At 40.2% G+C, this 15637-nt stretch overlaps 1 protein-coding gene, 1 long non-coding RNA gene and 3 pseudogenes across 2 annotated transcripts; 2 read left to right on the top strand and 3 right to left on the bottom strand.

The window, feature by feature from the left end:
• The first annotated feature begins 2305 nt into the window (after positions 1-2305).
• LOC148733285 (uncharacterized) lies at positions 2306-3488 on the top strand. The gene is made up of 2 exons (XR_016000864.1): positions 2306-2401; positions 2486-3488. It is a non-coding gene; the product is annotated as an uncharacterized LOC148733285 (long non-coding RNA).
• Positions 3489-4855: 1367 nt separating this feature from the next.
• LOC148733284 (uncharacterized) lies at positions 4856-6395 on the bottom strand (annotated as a pseudogene).
• Positions 6396-6458: 63 nt separating this feature from the next.
• Positions 6459-7483, bottom strand: LOC148733283 (uncharacterized; annotated as a pseudogene).
• Positions 7484-7530: 47 nt separating this feature from the next.
• On the bottom strand, positions 7531-8398 carry LOC148733282 (uncharacterized). Its single transcript, XM_088757976.1, has 3 exons — positions 8168-8398; positions 7951-8050; positions 7531-7816 (listed from the first exon to the last, which is right to left on the bottom strand). Exons 1-3 carry the CDS (start codon positions 8396-8398, stop codon positions 7602-7604), a joined length of 546 nt encoding a protein of 181 aa, XP_088614102.1. The 3' UTR covers positions 7531-7601.
• Positions 8399-8649: 251 nt separating this feature from the next.
• LOC148733281 (uncharacterized) lies at positions 8650-9867 on the top strand (annotated as a pseudogene).
• The last annotated feature ends 5770 nt before the right edge of the window (positions 9868-15637 follow it).

The raw sequence follows: 15637 nt of genomic DNA, 5'->3' as shown, positions 1-15637 counted from the left end.
ACTGTGCTTCAAGACGAAATGTTTGAAAGTGGGCACAACATACTTTAACAAGCAGATCTTTGGGACGCAGCAGATTCTTTTAGATCAACACAAAATTACAACACAAAATAGATCAAATCAAATTTGAATACATATATTTTATTAGACATTTTGTTGTGTAGTATATCTTTCGTTAAGTATTTTTAATAATCTAATAAGAGATTTATTATCCAACACGCCAAATTGTTATTTCAGTGCGGGCGAATTTTGCGGACATTTCTGGAGTACAAATATCGCTTGATATTTGTACTCGTCTAGCGCGTTATTTGTACTCTACGAAACACAGTTGGATAATAAAATACGTTGTGTCGGGTAGAAAAAAAAGTTAAAAATTGTCGCTAAAAGATCGCACTGACACCTATGTAAAACTTTGACTTTGACTTTGAGAACAAGCACCAGCAGCGATCTAGAAGTAACTTAAAATAAAATTAAACATTTAGTGAATTGCAATTTAATTACATGCACAGTTATTACAAAAATCGTTTTCACAGATTTAGTTCCCAGAGACGCCACTTCATGCTTCAAGACATGCTGTCTCGTTAATTAAATGTAGAGAGTGTGCCTGTGATTTTTCCGCTTTCTTTATTTGATCAGATAGTGATTTTCTATTTGTGTTGGTAACAAACTAGACAAAACTTGAAGTCAAATGGGTAGAAATTTAAGTTCCTTCTTACAGTGAGTGTTGCCAGAGGCTGGATACGTTTTACTTCTCGCCATATAAGTATAGAATATTATTTTCAAACATTTGTTACCTCACGGATACTTAGCCTTTGTGCAAAGTTTGAGCCAAATCGGTGATTTGAGCTTTATCGCCCCTGCCCGGTTTTCTCGTGAACACGCTCCTAAATCGTGGTGGCGCAAACCATCTCTACGACTAACTGAGAGGATACTTGAAATTAAACTTTCTCCTATCCATACAAATGTACCTTTATCCTAACTTACCTAATTTTATAGAAATAAGATAGATCGAAGTATAATAAAAACAATTGAAAATCAAGGCATTTAAGATTTCCATTGTTCATTCTAAAGCATTGAATATTTCCATGGATTCATTGATCGTGGCTTAGGAGGCAAAAAAGTTGGGCAGAAACAAAATAGCTTACAAACATTGAGACTCGATGTCTCATCACGAACCATAAAACTCTAGCTGAATAATAGACTATATCTGACTGTGAGTGTCATGTTTGCTGACTCATGATTTAAAGACCAACAACTCGACTAAGGAGCTGTTTTTATAGCTCATTGTTTGACCATCCGAACGACCTACCGCCCAACCAACTAAGTGACAGACTGACCGTTTAATCATCCGCGCGCGGATCACTCATTCGACTGACAGGGAGAACATATACATCATGCATGAGAAAGAAAAACAGACATTTCAAATTCATCCCGTGAGTAATTTCCGTCCCTTGAAACTAATGGCTTGCAAACAGAGCCAGTAATCCAGCCTAAAGATTTGTAGGCTTAATAACTTTAAGAGTCTTCCGATATGTGCCCGTCAACGTGATGGAGTCCACTTCCGAAATCTGCTCTCAGCAGCATTCTTACTTTAGAATATGATCTGATATTTTCATTTGAAAAAGGCACGGTAGTGCAGGCTCGCGATTTCGGATTGTACACATTTTTCTTTGGTACCAAGAAGAAATTTGAAATATTAAGTCTTTCTCGTATCTTCATAAGCGAGGTGTGATATCCCATCCAAACAGCTTACTAATAGGGCTGGAGTTTATCATCTAAATAGAAGGAAACATCGTCGGGATGATTTCCGTATAATCCGATTCTTCGTTAGTCATCAGAAATTATTTGGTAGAGGAAAAAAGTGGCGAAACAATCTCCGACTGAAAAAGATTTCAAGAAGGCCGCAATATTAGAAATGGATTTAGCATTGCACATTGTCCAAATACTTCCTTTCTACTGAGAGCTAGTTATACATTTTTACCCATAGCTTTTTTAAGATTAGTTTGTCATCGAAATAAACTAAACATTATTGCAAATGGAAGAATTTCTAGATTGCCTCTTCGCTTGATATTTCTGCGTCATTGGCATGAAAGCCGAAGCTACATCTCCTCAAACAGAGCTCCATCTACCCTGTTAAATTTGATGCATTTGTTGCATCAAATATTTGATGCATTTGTTACATCAAAATCGTTGCTATGTGATTAACTACAGTTAATCACATAGCAACGATTTTACGACTTGTATTTGAAATTGGAAAATAAAAATATAAATCTACATTCCATGAAACCATATCATTCATTCGCTGGCACCTCTCCCGAATATCTTAGCTGAAACTGTTGCTCCTCTTCTTCTTCGCGGTGAACTCTTTCGTTCTAGAGAGCGGCTTCTTCCTCGGTGGCAAGAGGTTCGTAACTGTCATCGTACGGCGCAAATTCAGAAAATTCCCCAATCACATCGTCAACTATAAAACTTTCTTGATCACTTTCAGATGTGCAGGAAGAGGAATCCGACGGAGATGACATCTTAAACGTCTTATAAACGGCTCTAAACACACAAGCTTTTCCCAAATGCGAATATTTTGGTTGATGTCTCTACGTAGCAGTGGATAAATCATGTGGTCAAACGCAAGAGCGCTTTAAGAGATCTTGTGAGCTACTGTTTTGCGAACTTTGTAATGGCGGACGGTATCTACGCACTTTTCAGTGGGAAATTTCCAGCCCCCGTACGCAAGTATCGTTCCAGTTTTTCGCTATGTTTTATAATTTTGAACATATAGAAAAGATTTATGTTGAAAAAACCCGGAAACAAAAACAAAAATTTTCGTGGTAGTAGCACTTTAAAAACGGTCGGAAAGCCTTCCTACCGTTCTCAAAGCCGAAGCATGACTTGGAACTTTGTCAACGCCGGGTAAATGCGTGTTCTAGAAAGAATTTCTCAGTTGATAGTGTTAACCACAATACTTATAATTGTGCTGTACACCAAAATCCTTGACAAAAGCCTTTTCAAACCGCTTGTTTGGAAACGTTACATAGACGACATCTTCTCGCTATGGCGTTACGGAATCGCGCCCCTTGAACAACGTCGCACGGGAAAATGCAAATAAGCTAGAAAAGAAAAAGAGAGCATGTGTAACTTCATGCAGGCCTGTCAATCTGACCGTCAATCATCCCCCGTGTACGCCGGGTTCGCAAGTATTGTTTCTTGCTCAGACAACCGAAACATAGCGTTATTCATCGAAGAAGAATAGCCGTAATCTTGATTAGGCGATATTGTTTAAAAATCGATCACATGTAAAATTATTTATTCAAGCCGAGCGATTTTTTCATAAAACTACCAAAATCTCGAACATTTGAGCTAGAGAAGGGTTCTCTGCTTATAGCTGAGTGTTTTTCTATATATAATTTTTTCGAAACAGCAAACTGAAAGGAAACATAGATATATTCGTCTATAAGCCGAGATAATGCATGCAGAAATAAATTAGCTAAACAAGTTCAAGTTGGTGATTGACTTTATTTATGTGGTGGCTTCCAAAGGAGCGATTTGTTGTTTTCGGTGCGTAGTAAATACGGCTTACTGTTCGTCTTTAGTGTCGGCGTCAAATTCGTCCTCCATCTCCTCATCCGCTACTTCTGCTGTTTCTTCCGAGTAGATTGCTTCATCTTCAGTGCCGTCTAGAGTGTTAGAAATTCTGCAGGTATAAATCTCGCGAAAGTGTTTTAAGAATTTCGAAACTGAACCAGGATTGCCCATTCCCACGATTGGTAAACAAACTCGTCACATATTACGGTGTTGAAATCTGCAACAAGTAACAAGAAAACTTACCTTGGCTTCCCTGCCCTGTAAACTAGTCAACTAATCTCTCATCTAGCCGCGGATTATTCGGAGTGTAACGGCCCATCGTTGTGCGTTTCGCTGACATCTTGAGCTCCCCATTAAAGAGGTTCTCTTGATCTCTCCTCCTGCGGCGGACCATAGACTTACTGATGACGTACTCTCTGGTTATCTCGGAATTCTTTTCGACGGTAATACTGCACTGAAACACTTTTCTTTTTCGAAACTTCTCCGTTCATTTCAGTTTTTTCGAGAATGGAATTCTCTGAATATGGTCTCGGTTTATAGCCGAGTATTTTCAATTCACATGTTTTAAGAACCCAATTAAGGTGGCTCAATAGGGTTATGCAAGATCACGAAGCGCGCGCCAGTGACATCAATCGAAAGTTAATATTCTCGTTGTTTTTGCTATTTTTCGAAGCAAAGCTAATGAAACATAAAAAAACAAGGGCCTAAATTTGCTGTACAACAGTCACCTCTGAAGTCAAGGCTTTAAGTTCCAAATTAAAACTACTCAAATATCGCCATTTTTTGACGTCTGTTTGACTTTGATTTCAATTTTCTTCAATTTCCTTCGGTAAAATTTTCTATTATTCTCCGACCGGGTAGAGTCTGACAAGACGAAACTTTTAAAATTGAAAAAAAAAAGGGGTTGTCAAAGTAGTTTTTTCGCTTTTAACATTTTTGTTGTTTTTTGGCTGAGCGAAAAGCTTGTCTTACAAATTTTTCTGATAAATTCACAGCGAGGAAAGCTAAAAGGGTATAACATCTCTGCCAAATTTTTAGGAATTTCACCGAAGGAAATACGAGAAATCTGAGGGAGAACTTTCTATTTTCTCACCTCAATGGCAATTACGTCATCAGAATAGGAACTCGCCAAGATCGCTATTTGAGCATGCGTGAACTTTCGAACCACGCGGTTTTGTCGAGGACGACTGTGTAAACGCGGGCGGTCATCATCTTTGACGTTTTCGTACAAACTGCTTTTGACCTGAAGGTCAGTTGAGAACATATCTCAGTTAATTCACTATGTCGCAGAATCCTTGGAAATATCTTCAAAGTGTTTCACAATTGCGGAGACTATTCTCGTCGTGTTTGTGACCCTTGGAAGCGATGAGCGACTGGACAATGGCGGTCTCGTCAAAATACACACAAGACCTTTCAGTCCAAATCGTTGGTACAAATTATTTAAATCCTCATATCTTAGGCCACTGCCAGCAATTTTCTCGGCAATGCTTTGCTTAATTGGGCTATCCGCACGATCTGGGTTGTACAGCTTTCCCCGAAAAGACAGGAATCTCTGATGACGGTTGTCAATATATTTCAGGTCTTCCGCGGCGTCCTTTACAGAGATTACAGAACTTCTGTTCACCAGCATTTCATCAGACAAAGCCAACCTAGACGAAAGCAAGATTCTTCGAAGAGCGATCACGTCCTCTAGGGCGTCGTGGGCATCAGAAGTGGTTTGAAATAAATGTTCGTAAACAGAACTCTGCCCAGGCTTTGGACATTTACCTTCTGCGTTTTGGAGGGAAGAGTGCTTGCTATTGATGAGTGATTTCATCAGTGTCAGAGTGTCTGCAAACCGGATGGAACTGATGCAACTGAGCTCCGCAATAAAATCTTCGCCACTGTTTCGGAGAAGTATTGGACTATCAAATGTGGTGGCGTTGTATCCAGCCAAGATTGTGCAAATGGGCTTTGTGGACCGTGTTGAAGCTGAATCTGTGCTGGCCCTCAAAAAAAGTTAAGAACTGCATAAGTATTTGCGATAACTCAAAGGCTTCTACTAGTCGATTATCTTTGAAAAGTCGGTGGATTCCATTGACAGTTTTAACTGTAAGTTTGTTGACCTTTGACACGTGAGAATCTATGTCTCTGGTTGGTAGAATATAGCATGAGAACTGTTTACCTGACCTATCCACGGCAGCGAGCTGAGATACTTCTGCTGATTTTCCCGTTGAATTTGTCTCGATGTCAATTAAAACAAAGTGATAAAATTTACAGTCATCAAATTTTTCCTTTTGAACTGTGGGTCTCGAAGTGTATTTCGGAACTGTATTTTCGTACTGTTCTTGTTGTTGTTTCGTGATAGCAGCGGTTATATCATAAAGATCAGTGATTGAAAGTTCAGAATTTTTCAACTCCAATGTTGTCGCGAAAAGATTATGTTCAGGCCAATGCCACTTTCATACATGGTACCTTCTTTGCCCTCGTTTTTCGAGGTTTCTGAAATCTGGTGTTTGTGTAATTGTGATCGACGTCGCTTGAATGCAACTGTTGATTTCCTTTGTTTGTCCTTCGAACTTTTCTTGTCCATTTTCGTATTATGGTCTACACAGAAAATATCTTGCTCTATGTTAAGTGACGCTAGAGTTTGAGGAATGTACCTGTAACCTAAATTTACTTGAGAGACACTGCAGGACACTCGATAATCATTGCTTTCACTTCCCCGTAAAAGCGAATTTTGGGGTTCTTCGAGCCCACGACACTGTTCAGAGACTCATTACGTTGCAAATTTGCTGCAGGTGCAAGTTTGTTTATAACAATGTCTGTGCTATATTCATCAAAGAGAGACTGAGCTAACCGCCTCCCGGTTAGCTCAATTGGTTAGAGCGCCGGATTGTGTTGTGCGGGAGGTCGATGGTTCGAGCCACGGCCGGACCGATACTCATGGTCTTAAAATAAGGGAGGAGAATTTGCTTTTTTTCTATAATCAAAGAAATGGATAGATATTCTAGTCTTCTCGGATAAGGACGAATAAACCGTAGGCCCCGTCTCCTGCAGGGTTAGGGGTAGGAGACGTTAATTTCCCACGCACGAGATTACTGTGTGGTGGATGTCCTCCCTTGGGGTGGAATGGTTGGGAATTGGCCCTGAAAAGCTTCTATGGGGAGTGGTCAAGTAACGTATGTATGTAGCTGGAAAATTTGAGGGCTAATTGAAGGCTATCTCCTTGGAGGTCTTTGCCATAGAGAAGATCTTTGTGACAATAATGAGAAGGGTCTTTCTTGTATCGACACCATGTTTCTCTACAACCAGTATGGTCACCAAATGCATGAGGTACAATGCTTTGAATTGCAGATTTTATTTTTGTAACATCCCCTTATTTTGTGCAATACAGTATATAAAGGATTTGACAAGGTAATTATGACTTTCTGTGACAACACTGAACTGTTGGGGAACTTACTTCGTTGGCTCAAGTTGTATAGGCGTGTTGTAAGCGATATTTTTATGTTAACTGTATCACTCCATTTTTCCACACCATAGGGTACCTTTTGCTTTAGGCGAGATTCAGTCATTGAATCATCATCCCCGGTGTAAATCGAAAATTTGACATTTGATTTAGTTAACTTATTGAAAAGTTCGACTGCAGCTAAAGGCTCCATTGACTTTGAAGAGCCTCAATGATTTTTGCTACAGTCGTGGTCATTTGGTTGTCTTCCTGCCGTTTTAGCTTCATCACAGGAGCGGCACATTTTATTTTTTGCGTAGTCAAGGACCTTACCAGTTGAAAGGCCCATGACTGTAGCAGGTCTGGTCTTAGAGTTAAAACCTCACCCCTATCTCTGCCACCCCATGTCGTAAGAACAGGCAATAGGTACCAAATTGTTCTGGTCAGGCTTGTTATCATTTTCAATTGCCTTCTCTCGTTTAAGATTTAGGAATTGCTGGCAACTATTCTTTGCTACTAGCTCTATTGCCTTTTCAGGTTCCCTTTCCCGAATTTTAAAAGTTGATGAGTTCAGTGCAGGCACATTGAGGATTGAAAGTCAATTGTTTAAATGGGTGTTGCCCACTCCTGTGTGAAAACAGCCAAGGGCAGCTCTCGTGTTCACATCAAAGGTCAATAGACCGTGTGCACCAGATCTGTGCTCTTTTGATGTTTTAATGGTGTTCTCCGCATTGCATTGGCTGCATATAACAGTAAACATGCTTGCCAAGCTACTGTGCTGTTCTTCAATAACATTGCCAAGAGACAAAGGGCCTAAAAATATTGTAAAATACACTGTAAACTAACCGGAAAAAAAGACTCCATCCACAGTATTTGTTATGTTCTTTTATATGATAATGGTGTAAAATATGCTATAGTGCAGTTAATTAAAAATAGTGAGAATTTACCGCAATGACAAAATGAACATTCCTTCAGACCATCTGTAAGGGTTTCTAAGTCCACCAGTCTGGATCCTTGTGGCAGGTTCGCCTTCCTCTTAGCTCTATTCTGCTGATGGGAATCAGGGTTGGAGTCAACAGAACAGGTAGGCCGATAATTAGGACAAGCGTGGCAGGAAAATCTTACCAAAAATTAAGACTTCCGAATAAAGGAAAATGTACTGACCTCACGTGTTCGTGTCATTCGTTTTGCTGGGGGTTCGTTTTCCTTGGATATGTTATCAAACTGGAGCTTCCTTTTGGCATTCCACGTTTTGAACCCTTCGTGTAACCTTTTTATTTTTGTTTCTTTTCTGGTTTCGATCGCTTCCACTTTCCGAAAGCGACTTGACGCATTACGGATGTTGTGTAGGCGTTGTGTAAACTTCTGGTTTTTCACTGTCAATATTGTGCTCATTACTGGAAAGTATCGATGCCGTTTCACTCTCATCAAGTAAACTTCGCGATAATGTGACAAAAATTGTCCACTCGCGTGAAGCCGCCATGTTTGTTTACATAGTTGATGCCATTTAAAAGCTCGCGTAATTTCGTACCCTTTCTTCGCCCGGCCAAAAAATCCTATTGAGCCACCTTAAAACAGACCGACGTTTAGGGTCTCGGCTTATAGCTGAGTTCGGCTCATAGACGAATAAATACGTTAAGACAGAAATGCCGCAGATTTACGAGGTTCGACCATCAATTTCGCCATGAAAGCAAAATAACATTACAGAAATATTCCTTTTTAGCCCGTTATTGCTGTCAGTTTCACTTAACACGTCGGGAAAGTCTATTTACTTTTCGAAAAGCTTAAGTATACGTTGTAAATTCATGCTCCAAGTATGTACACGCTCAGTTCCAACTCAGCTTTACCATAACAACACTTCGTTTCATCACCTTCAAACAATACTAATTGTTTCAATTGTATCTCCATTGTCTCTGAACGGACGCAAAGCGAAATTTTACAACTTCCGTTTGGGAATTCGTCAACTCAGATCTTAAGATACCGAAGCTGGCGGTGAGCTTTTGCAACCTCATTCCGCCTACAAAGCATCATGGATACCCCACTTTTCCCGGGCGACGCTTTTCAATGGGCGCGATTCCGTAATGGAGTACAAAAAAAGCAACAATAGAACATTTCATTGAAAAAAACAAACAATCATCATCCAACAAAAAAATTTAGGGCTGAAGTTTCCGATACGGAAACAACATTCCTGAACATCTACATCTGTAAAGGCGAACGATTCGAAAAGGACGCAAACCTTGATGTGCGTACTCATTTTAAACAAACTCAGTGAGACATTTCAGTATGCACACTTTAGTTCCTGTCATCCACAAGGAGTTCAGAAAGGTTTAATAAAATGAGAGGCACTTAGAATTCACAGAACAAACTCCTCTCAAACAATATTCGAGGAGAAAATTGCAAATTTCAAAGCGCATTTGCTAGCGAGAGGCTACCCAGAGGCCCTCATTGACACAACCCTCTCAGAGGCGAATTTCCAAAACAAGAAACTAGCTCTTCAACAGAAACCGAAGACGAACCAACGAATCTTGCCTTTTATTGCACAATACTAACCATCAGTTCAAAACCTAAAGCAAATTCTCATGAGACACTGGCATTTACTAGAAACATAACCAGTACTGAGCGAACTATATAAAAATCCGCCTCTCTTATCTTAAAAAAGAGGGCGATCGCTCAAAGACATACTCGTGAGGGCCAAACTTTGAATAGGCTATTCTAAACACGCGCTGGGGAGTCGTGTAGGCCTGTCAACCCCCTTTTTACATTGAACTGTTAGATCCTTAAGTTTCACGCGATCGACTTTACTTTCCTTTAGAATCTTCGCCTGAAGCCATTTCCCATCATCTAAACTTAAATCAAGTACATAATGTCTTCCCGACTTGAGGCAGTTACGAACACGTGCGATGAGGTCTGCTTGTTTTCCGCTTAATTTCAAGCCTCTACAATTTAACCAACGCTTCAATTGTGTGTTTATGTAGTTCTCTTGGTCTTGCTCGAACTTGGAGCCAGGAACACCGTCGTTTTGATTTAAAATACGAGCTTTAGAGGCGTTTGAACTAAAGATGGGCGCATCATTACCCATATCCATTTACTCGAGAAGCCTGTTTATTTGTCCTAATCGCTCTAGGGGGTCAAAACCTCATGACATCACAAACGCGCAGCGCCATTGGTAGAGCGCCGGACTGTTGTGCGGGAGGTGGAGGGTTCAAGCTCCGGCCGGACCAACACTCAGGGTCTTAAAATAACTGAGGAGAGTTTGCTACCTTTCTAAATATCAAGAAATGGATAGATACTCTAGTCTTCTCGGATAAGGACGAATAAACCGTAGGCCCCGTATCCTGCAGGGTTAGGGGTAGGAGACGTTATACGAGACGTTACTTTCCCACGCACAAGATTACTGTGTGGTGGATATCCTCTCCTGGGGTGGGATGATTGGGTTTACTGAGCCCGCAGTAATTGGCGTAAGCTGTTGCGGTGTCCCTGCCTGTCGGCGAATCTAATAAATAAATTTAATTTAATTTAACTTATATAAAAAGCGTAAAGTGGCTCGTACCGGTTTCCTCGCGCGGGGAACAGGTCACTCTTGCGTGACGCGCGCGAGAGAAACGTGCGAAAGAAGCGCGAGATCAAAGGATGAAAATTCAAAACAAAGATGGCGGCGCGTGGAATTTTTTCTACTTTTGTGAGAAGTTTACCTAAGAGCTTGTATTTGATGTGTTGAGCGGCTACTGTGAATGCAGGAGATAGAAACTAAGATGAAGAAGACGATTTTTGGAGAAGTAAAGGTTGCTTCACTTCACATTTAAAAGAAATATTCAACCGATATGAAATCTTGGGACGGCGAAAAAAAGAAAAGCTCAAGTGAAGGATAATCTACCTGAAGTAAAAGAAGACTTTGAAACTTAAAGGAAAATAATATGATATAGCTAGAAATCGTATGTAAGACTTTTAAGATGAGCCCGGGAGGCTATCTTTGACAGCTGTTTAATGATTTCCTTAATTAGCAGTAAACGTCTGTAAACATCAGATCGTAGGTGCGCGCTCGAGCACACGCAATTGTCAGCGGTAGCTATAACAGATCATGAGCAAATGTCGATCTTCTAGAATCCAGATTTTTAAATGCGCGAGAAGGCGCGCGGAAATTGCTAAACTCACGAAAGCTATTGCATGAAAACAAGTCAGGTGACCCCTTCTTTTTATTCTTCCAATATGATAATAACGTCGAAAGGAATCATCAGAATAAAAACTAGAAAATTATACGGAAGGAAATTTGCGATGTCTGAAAATTGCCTTTTTTTCTAGATTTTCTGAAATTGCGCTCCGTATAATTTTTTAAAAATCTTTGTGCATTTTCCTTTTCAAGTGCCAAAAACAATCACTGAAAAAAATCATGGGGTCACCGGGTTAGTTTTTGAATTATTTCAGCCACAAGCTAAAAAATGAGTCTGAATAAGCCTATGAAAGCGTTGCCATGGAAACTGCTAATGACGAAATGACACCTATTTTTGGATAACCAATGATTATATAATTTAACCTCGTAAAAGTGTTCAACTAGCCTTTGTCAGTCTTTCTGTTGTATTCTTTCAAAGTTACAAACCATCAAAAAGACGAAAACCCGTACGAGCCACCTTAATTACACACGCATTTCGAATAGCTCCTCAATTTTGATCTATGGAAGGAGAGACGTATAGATAACATCGCCATTAACAACTTTTTCTCGCTGATTTTTTATATAAAAACAAATAGAACACATGTTGCCCTGCGTTCGTTGAGTAGTAGATAACAGACGCTGGACAACATGGAAAATATTTGTTAAGTAACGTTCGGCACACAATTCTTTAAGCCAAGCGTTTTGCCACCCTGCCACCCTGAGACTTCTGAGCTGTATATAAGGAAGGCGTCGTACTCAAATTCCATTTCTGAAACAACAATTTCAGTAGATTAAACAACTGATAACCTTAAAACCAAAGAGTATCCTAACTAAAAACCAGCGGCTGGTGAATGTTGTAAGTTCTGTTAGAGTTCTTAAAACACAAAGTATTGGAAACACAGCACAACTTACTAGGTCATGAAGTTAACGGCCGACGAGGACAATTGGAAAAAGACTAAAAGAACAAATGTACATGTTGAGGATATGGCAGCTGCCATGTTGGGAACACTTTGATTGTCGCCACCTAATGAAAGGGAAAGTTCTCATAACGTAAAAGCGACTGCTGCAAACTAAACGAGGGACGTATGATTACAATTCAAAAATGACACTTTGACGTTAATTGACTAGAATCAGTCGAAATTATTTGAATTGACTACAGCAGGTTTTACTTGCGAAGAATGTTATCATACTCCGCAATTTGTCCTTGTGCAAAAAAGAGTCAGCTTTTTGTGGGATGACAAGGGAGCAATAGACAGTTTCTCATTTCCGAAACTCATAAAAAGCTGATTTGCTTCTGATAAACCTTCTCAAACAAATGTAAGTCGATGAAATTTTTCGGCTGAATGACAAGAAGGATACGTAATACACCCATTTCTCAAATACGACACTCTTGCCTCCCCCCTTGCCCCTCCCCCGATTTACAGTCACTAAGGCGGGATTGCGTCGTGAACGAGATATCAATTAGAGTTTATCAAACAAGAAGCGTCGGAAACTAAATTGAGTGACTTCGGACCAGCTGCAAATAACGCTTCTCAGTAGACTGCACGAATTTCGCTCTTACGAGTATCTAATCAGGGGTATCTGATTCCCAGATAAAAGGTATTTCTTTTTGTATTTTGGTTAAGGTTGTTGATTTGCAAACCTACCCGTAGACTCAACGTGCCGTTGAGCTACAAAGGAGAGCTAAAAATCATAAGGAAATTGCTCTGACTCCTTAAAATAGTAGAGTTTGCTTGGCAAGTTTAACGCTCCTCCACTTTTCCACTCTGGGATCATATTATATTTGAATACACAATATTAGGTTTATAAAATGTACCTGATTAAATAAATCCAATTCAGAGTGCTAGTAAAAGTACACTTGCCAAGCCAGGTGTACGCGGGAAACTACCGGCTGGTCGCTGACTTTGTACACTCAACCGTATGAAGCATTTTAGAATGATGGCTGCGACTGCAAACTGCTCAGACTGGCCACTTGTTTGGATGATCAGTCGTTTGAATGGATAAGATAAAATGCTTTACAGGGGGACTTTACACATCGAAATCAATCTGTTAATAGTACCATAGAGCATCCAAGGTATCAGGATATTATTATCAGAAGATTACCCCCTCCCCTCGGTGTTTCTGAACCAGAATGCTGATTTAATTTTATTGTTTTGTTTGGGTTGGGGAATATTAGAGCTAATTCTTTACATCTGGTTCATTCCAAACCCTTTCCAAAAGTCTAGAACAAAAACGCTAATTTTTGGTCCGCTACTTGATACGCCTCTCCCTGATGTCACCTTCAATCCAGCCTTACCACACCGCAGGCTTTTTTTGATGAAAAAGGGGGATCTCTGCACAAAAAGGCATATGAGTTAAAGGACCAGACTGAAGACACCCCCTTCCAGAAAACCCCGCATGCGAGAGCTCGCGATTCTGTAGCTTAAAGCGTTTTCATAGAGTTAGCTGATGTTTCACCCTCTCGCAGAGATTATACCGTCGAATCTCTCTTTCCAGTGGCTCTAGATCTTGGTCACCAACGTTAATGTCGCTGGCCCACGGCAATTTTCCGGTTTTCTTTAAGGTCGCCAGTCTAGAAAAATAGCTTGGAATCTGCTGAGTAGTGATCCACTCCTCTTTAATTTGCCGAACAAGCGTTGCTTAGTAGCCTCCCGACATAGTGTGCGTATTCGTCTTGAAGCATCAGGCGGGGTCATCTTGCGCCCAGTTTCTTCACCAACAAGAAATAGCTCGAGAAGGAAGTTACTCACTCGTTCAGTAAACCTGCTGCACTGCCTTGCCTTGAGGGCCCAGCCACCAGGCACAGTGTTGGAGCTGTTGGCGGTAGAAGTACTGGAGGTCTTATGGGTCTCTGGTATTTTTGCTTTCAGAAAGGACTGAGCATTTCGCCGCCCACTGCCGTCTAATACGATCGTAATGCGTTTCCCAGTGAAGTTTGTTCTGGTGCTTGCCGAAGTCGAGATGGCTGACAAGGTAGTGATTAGAGTAATGGCTTCAGGTTTTATTGGTGCAAGAACTTCACTATCTATTTACGGCAAACAGAAGACTCTAGCCGCCTATCAAGCTCAAAACCCTTGACGACCTTAAAAAGATTTGCTCGGCAAGAGAACCTACCTTTAAGCTAAGTAATCTGAATTCTGAACTTTGAGTAACCTTATTTGTAATTTCATATGCTATTTCTATGATGGCTGACGAGACACCCCTTCAGTCTCTCCTCCCTTTTAATCATTTGGATGATAGTTCCTTTAATCTAGTGATCTATGAAATTTCTCATGGTCCCCTGAGTTACGATGCCGACCGTCTTGAAACGTTATTATTTAATCCTGTCGAAAGGCCCGAATTATTTCATCCGCTTTCTAGTCATCTGAATCCCGACTCTGACTTTATCACTCGCCTGCCCAATAGTGGCTACATGGTTGAGGAAGATCTGAACAATCGAGTAGCTTCTTTTGGCGACAAAACAAACTTTTCTATTTTGCATTTAAACACTCGAAGCTTAATGAGAAATTTCGATCAACTTAATTTATTGCTGAGAAACCTTGATACGCCGTTCTCTGTGATTGGTGTCAGAATCTTGGCTGACTGATTGCACTGCAGAGCTTGTAAACATCGCAGGATACAGTTTTGTCTTCAACCATCGTAAATCGAAAACAGGCGGTGGCGTTGGAATTTATTTACAAAACGGCCTTGAATTCAAATTTCTCAAAGAATGCAAATTTTCGAATCCAGATGTAATTGAATCACTGTTCTTAGAAATTATCGTTCCCCACGATAAAAACAGTATCGTCGGTTGCGTGTACAGACCACCAAATCAAAACACTGCTATGTTTATCGAAAAATTCAGCAATATTCTCTCACTAATTTCTAAAGAAAATAAACATTGTTACGTGATGGGAGACTTTAACGTAGACCTTCTTCAATACAATCATCATGCTTCAACACAGGAATTTATTGACAGCTTATTTTCACACGCCTTTCTTCCTCTCATCTCCAATCCAACGCGCCTCACCTCATACTCTACGACACTAATTGACAACATATTCACCAACAACCTTACACATAATGCTTTTAGTGGCATTATACTAAATGATTTATCTGACCACTTACCTGTTTTTGCATATATTAACGACGCAATCCTAACGCGCAGCACAGAAAGGAAAATTATGATGCGCACATTCAATAACGATAATTTGCAAAAATTCAACGAGAACCTTTCAAACGTAAAAGGGTCCTCATTTCGCAACATGGAAGATCCCAATGAGGCCTATAATGATTTTATTGAAGAATACTCCAGCGTCTACAATGCCTGTTTTCCCTTAAAAGTTTTCAAAGGTAGACAGGTGAACGCGTTCTTTTCCCCATGGCTTAGCCCTGGACTTCTAAAATCAGTTAAAAAGAAGAACAGACTTTACAAAAAGCTCGTCACATCGCCCTCCACATCTTCTGAAACGAAGTATAAAACCTACAAAAACAAACTCACCCATCTC

This window comes from Stylophora pistillata, chromosome 4 (genome assembly GCF_964205215.1).
Source record: "Stylophora pistillata chromosome 4, jaStyPist1.2, whole genome shotgun sequence".
Classification (NCBI taxonomy): Eukaryota; Metazoa; Cnidaria; class Anthozoa; order Scleractinia; family Pocilloporidae; genus Stylophora; species Stylophora pistillata.
The sequence above is the reverse complement of the archived record's forward strand: the minus strand, read 5'-3'. Positions and strand labels throughout refer to the sequence as shown.

Coding starts and splice junctions, on each gene's coding strand:
- LOC148733282 (XM_088757976.1), bottom strand. CDS start 8,398: ATGAGCACAATATTGACAGTGAAAAACCAGAAGTTTACACAACGCCTA. Junction 8,051..8,167: donor GAATGACACGAACACGTGAG/GTCAGTACATTT, acceptor TCCCATCAGCAG/AATAGAGCTAAGAGGAAGGC. Junction 7,817..7,950: donor ATGTTCATTTTGTCATTGCG/GTAAATTCTCAC, acceptor CAATATTTTTAG/GCCCTTTGTCTCTTGGCAAT.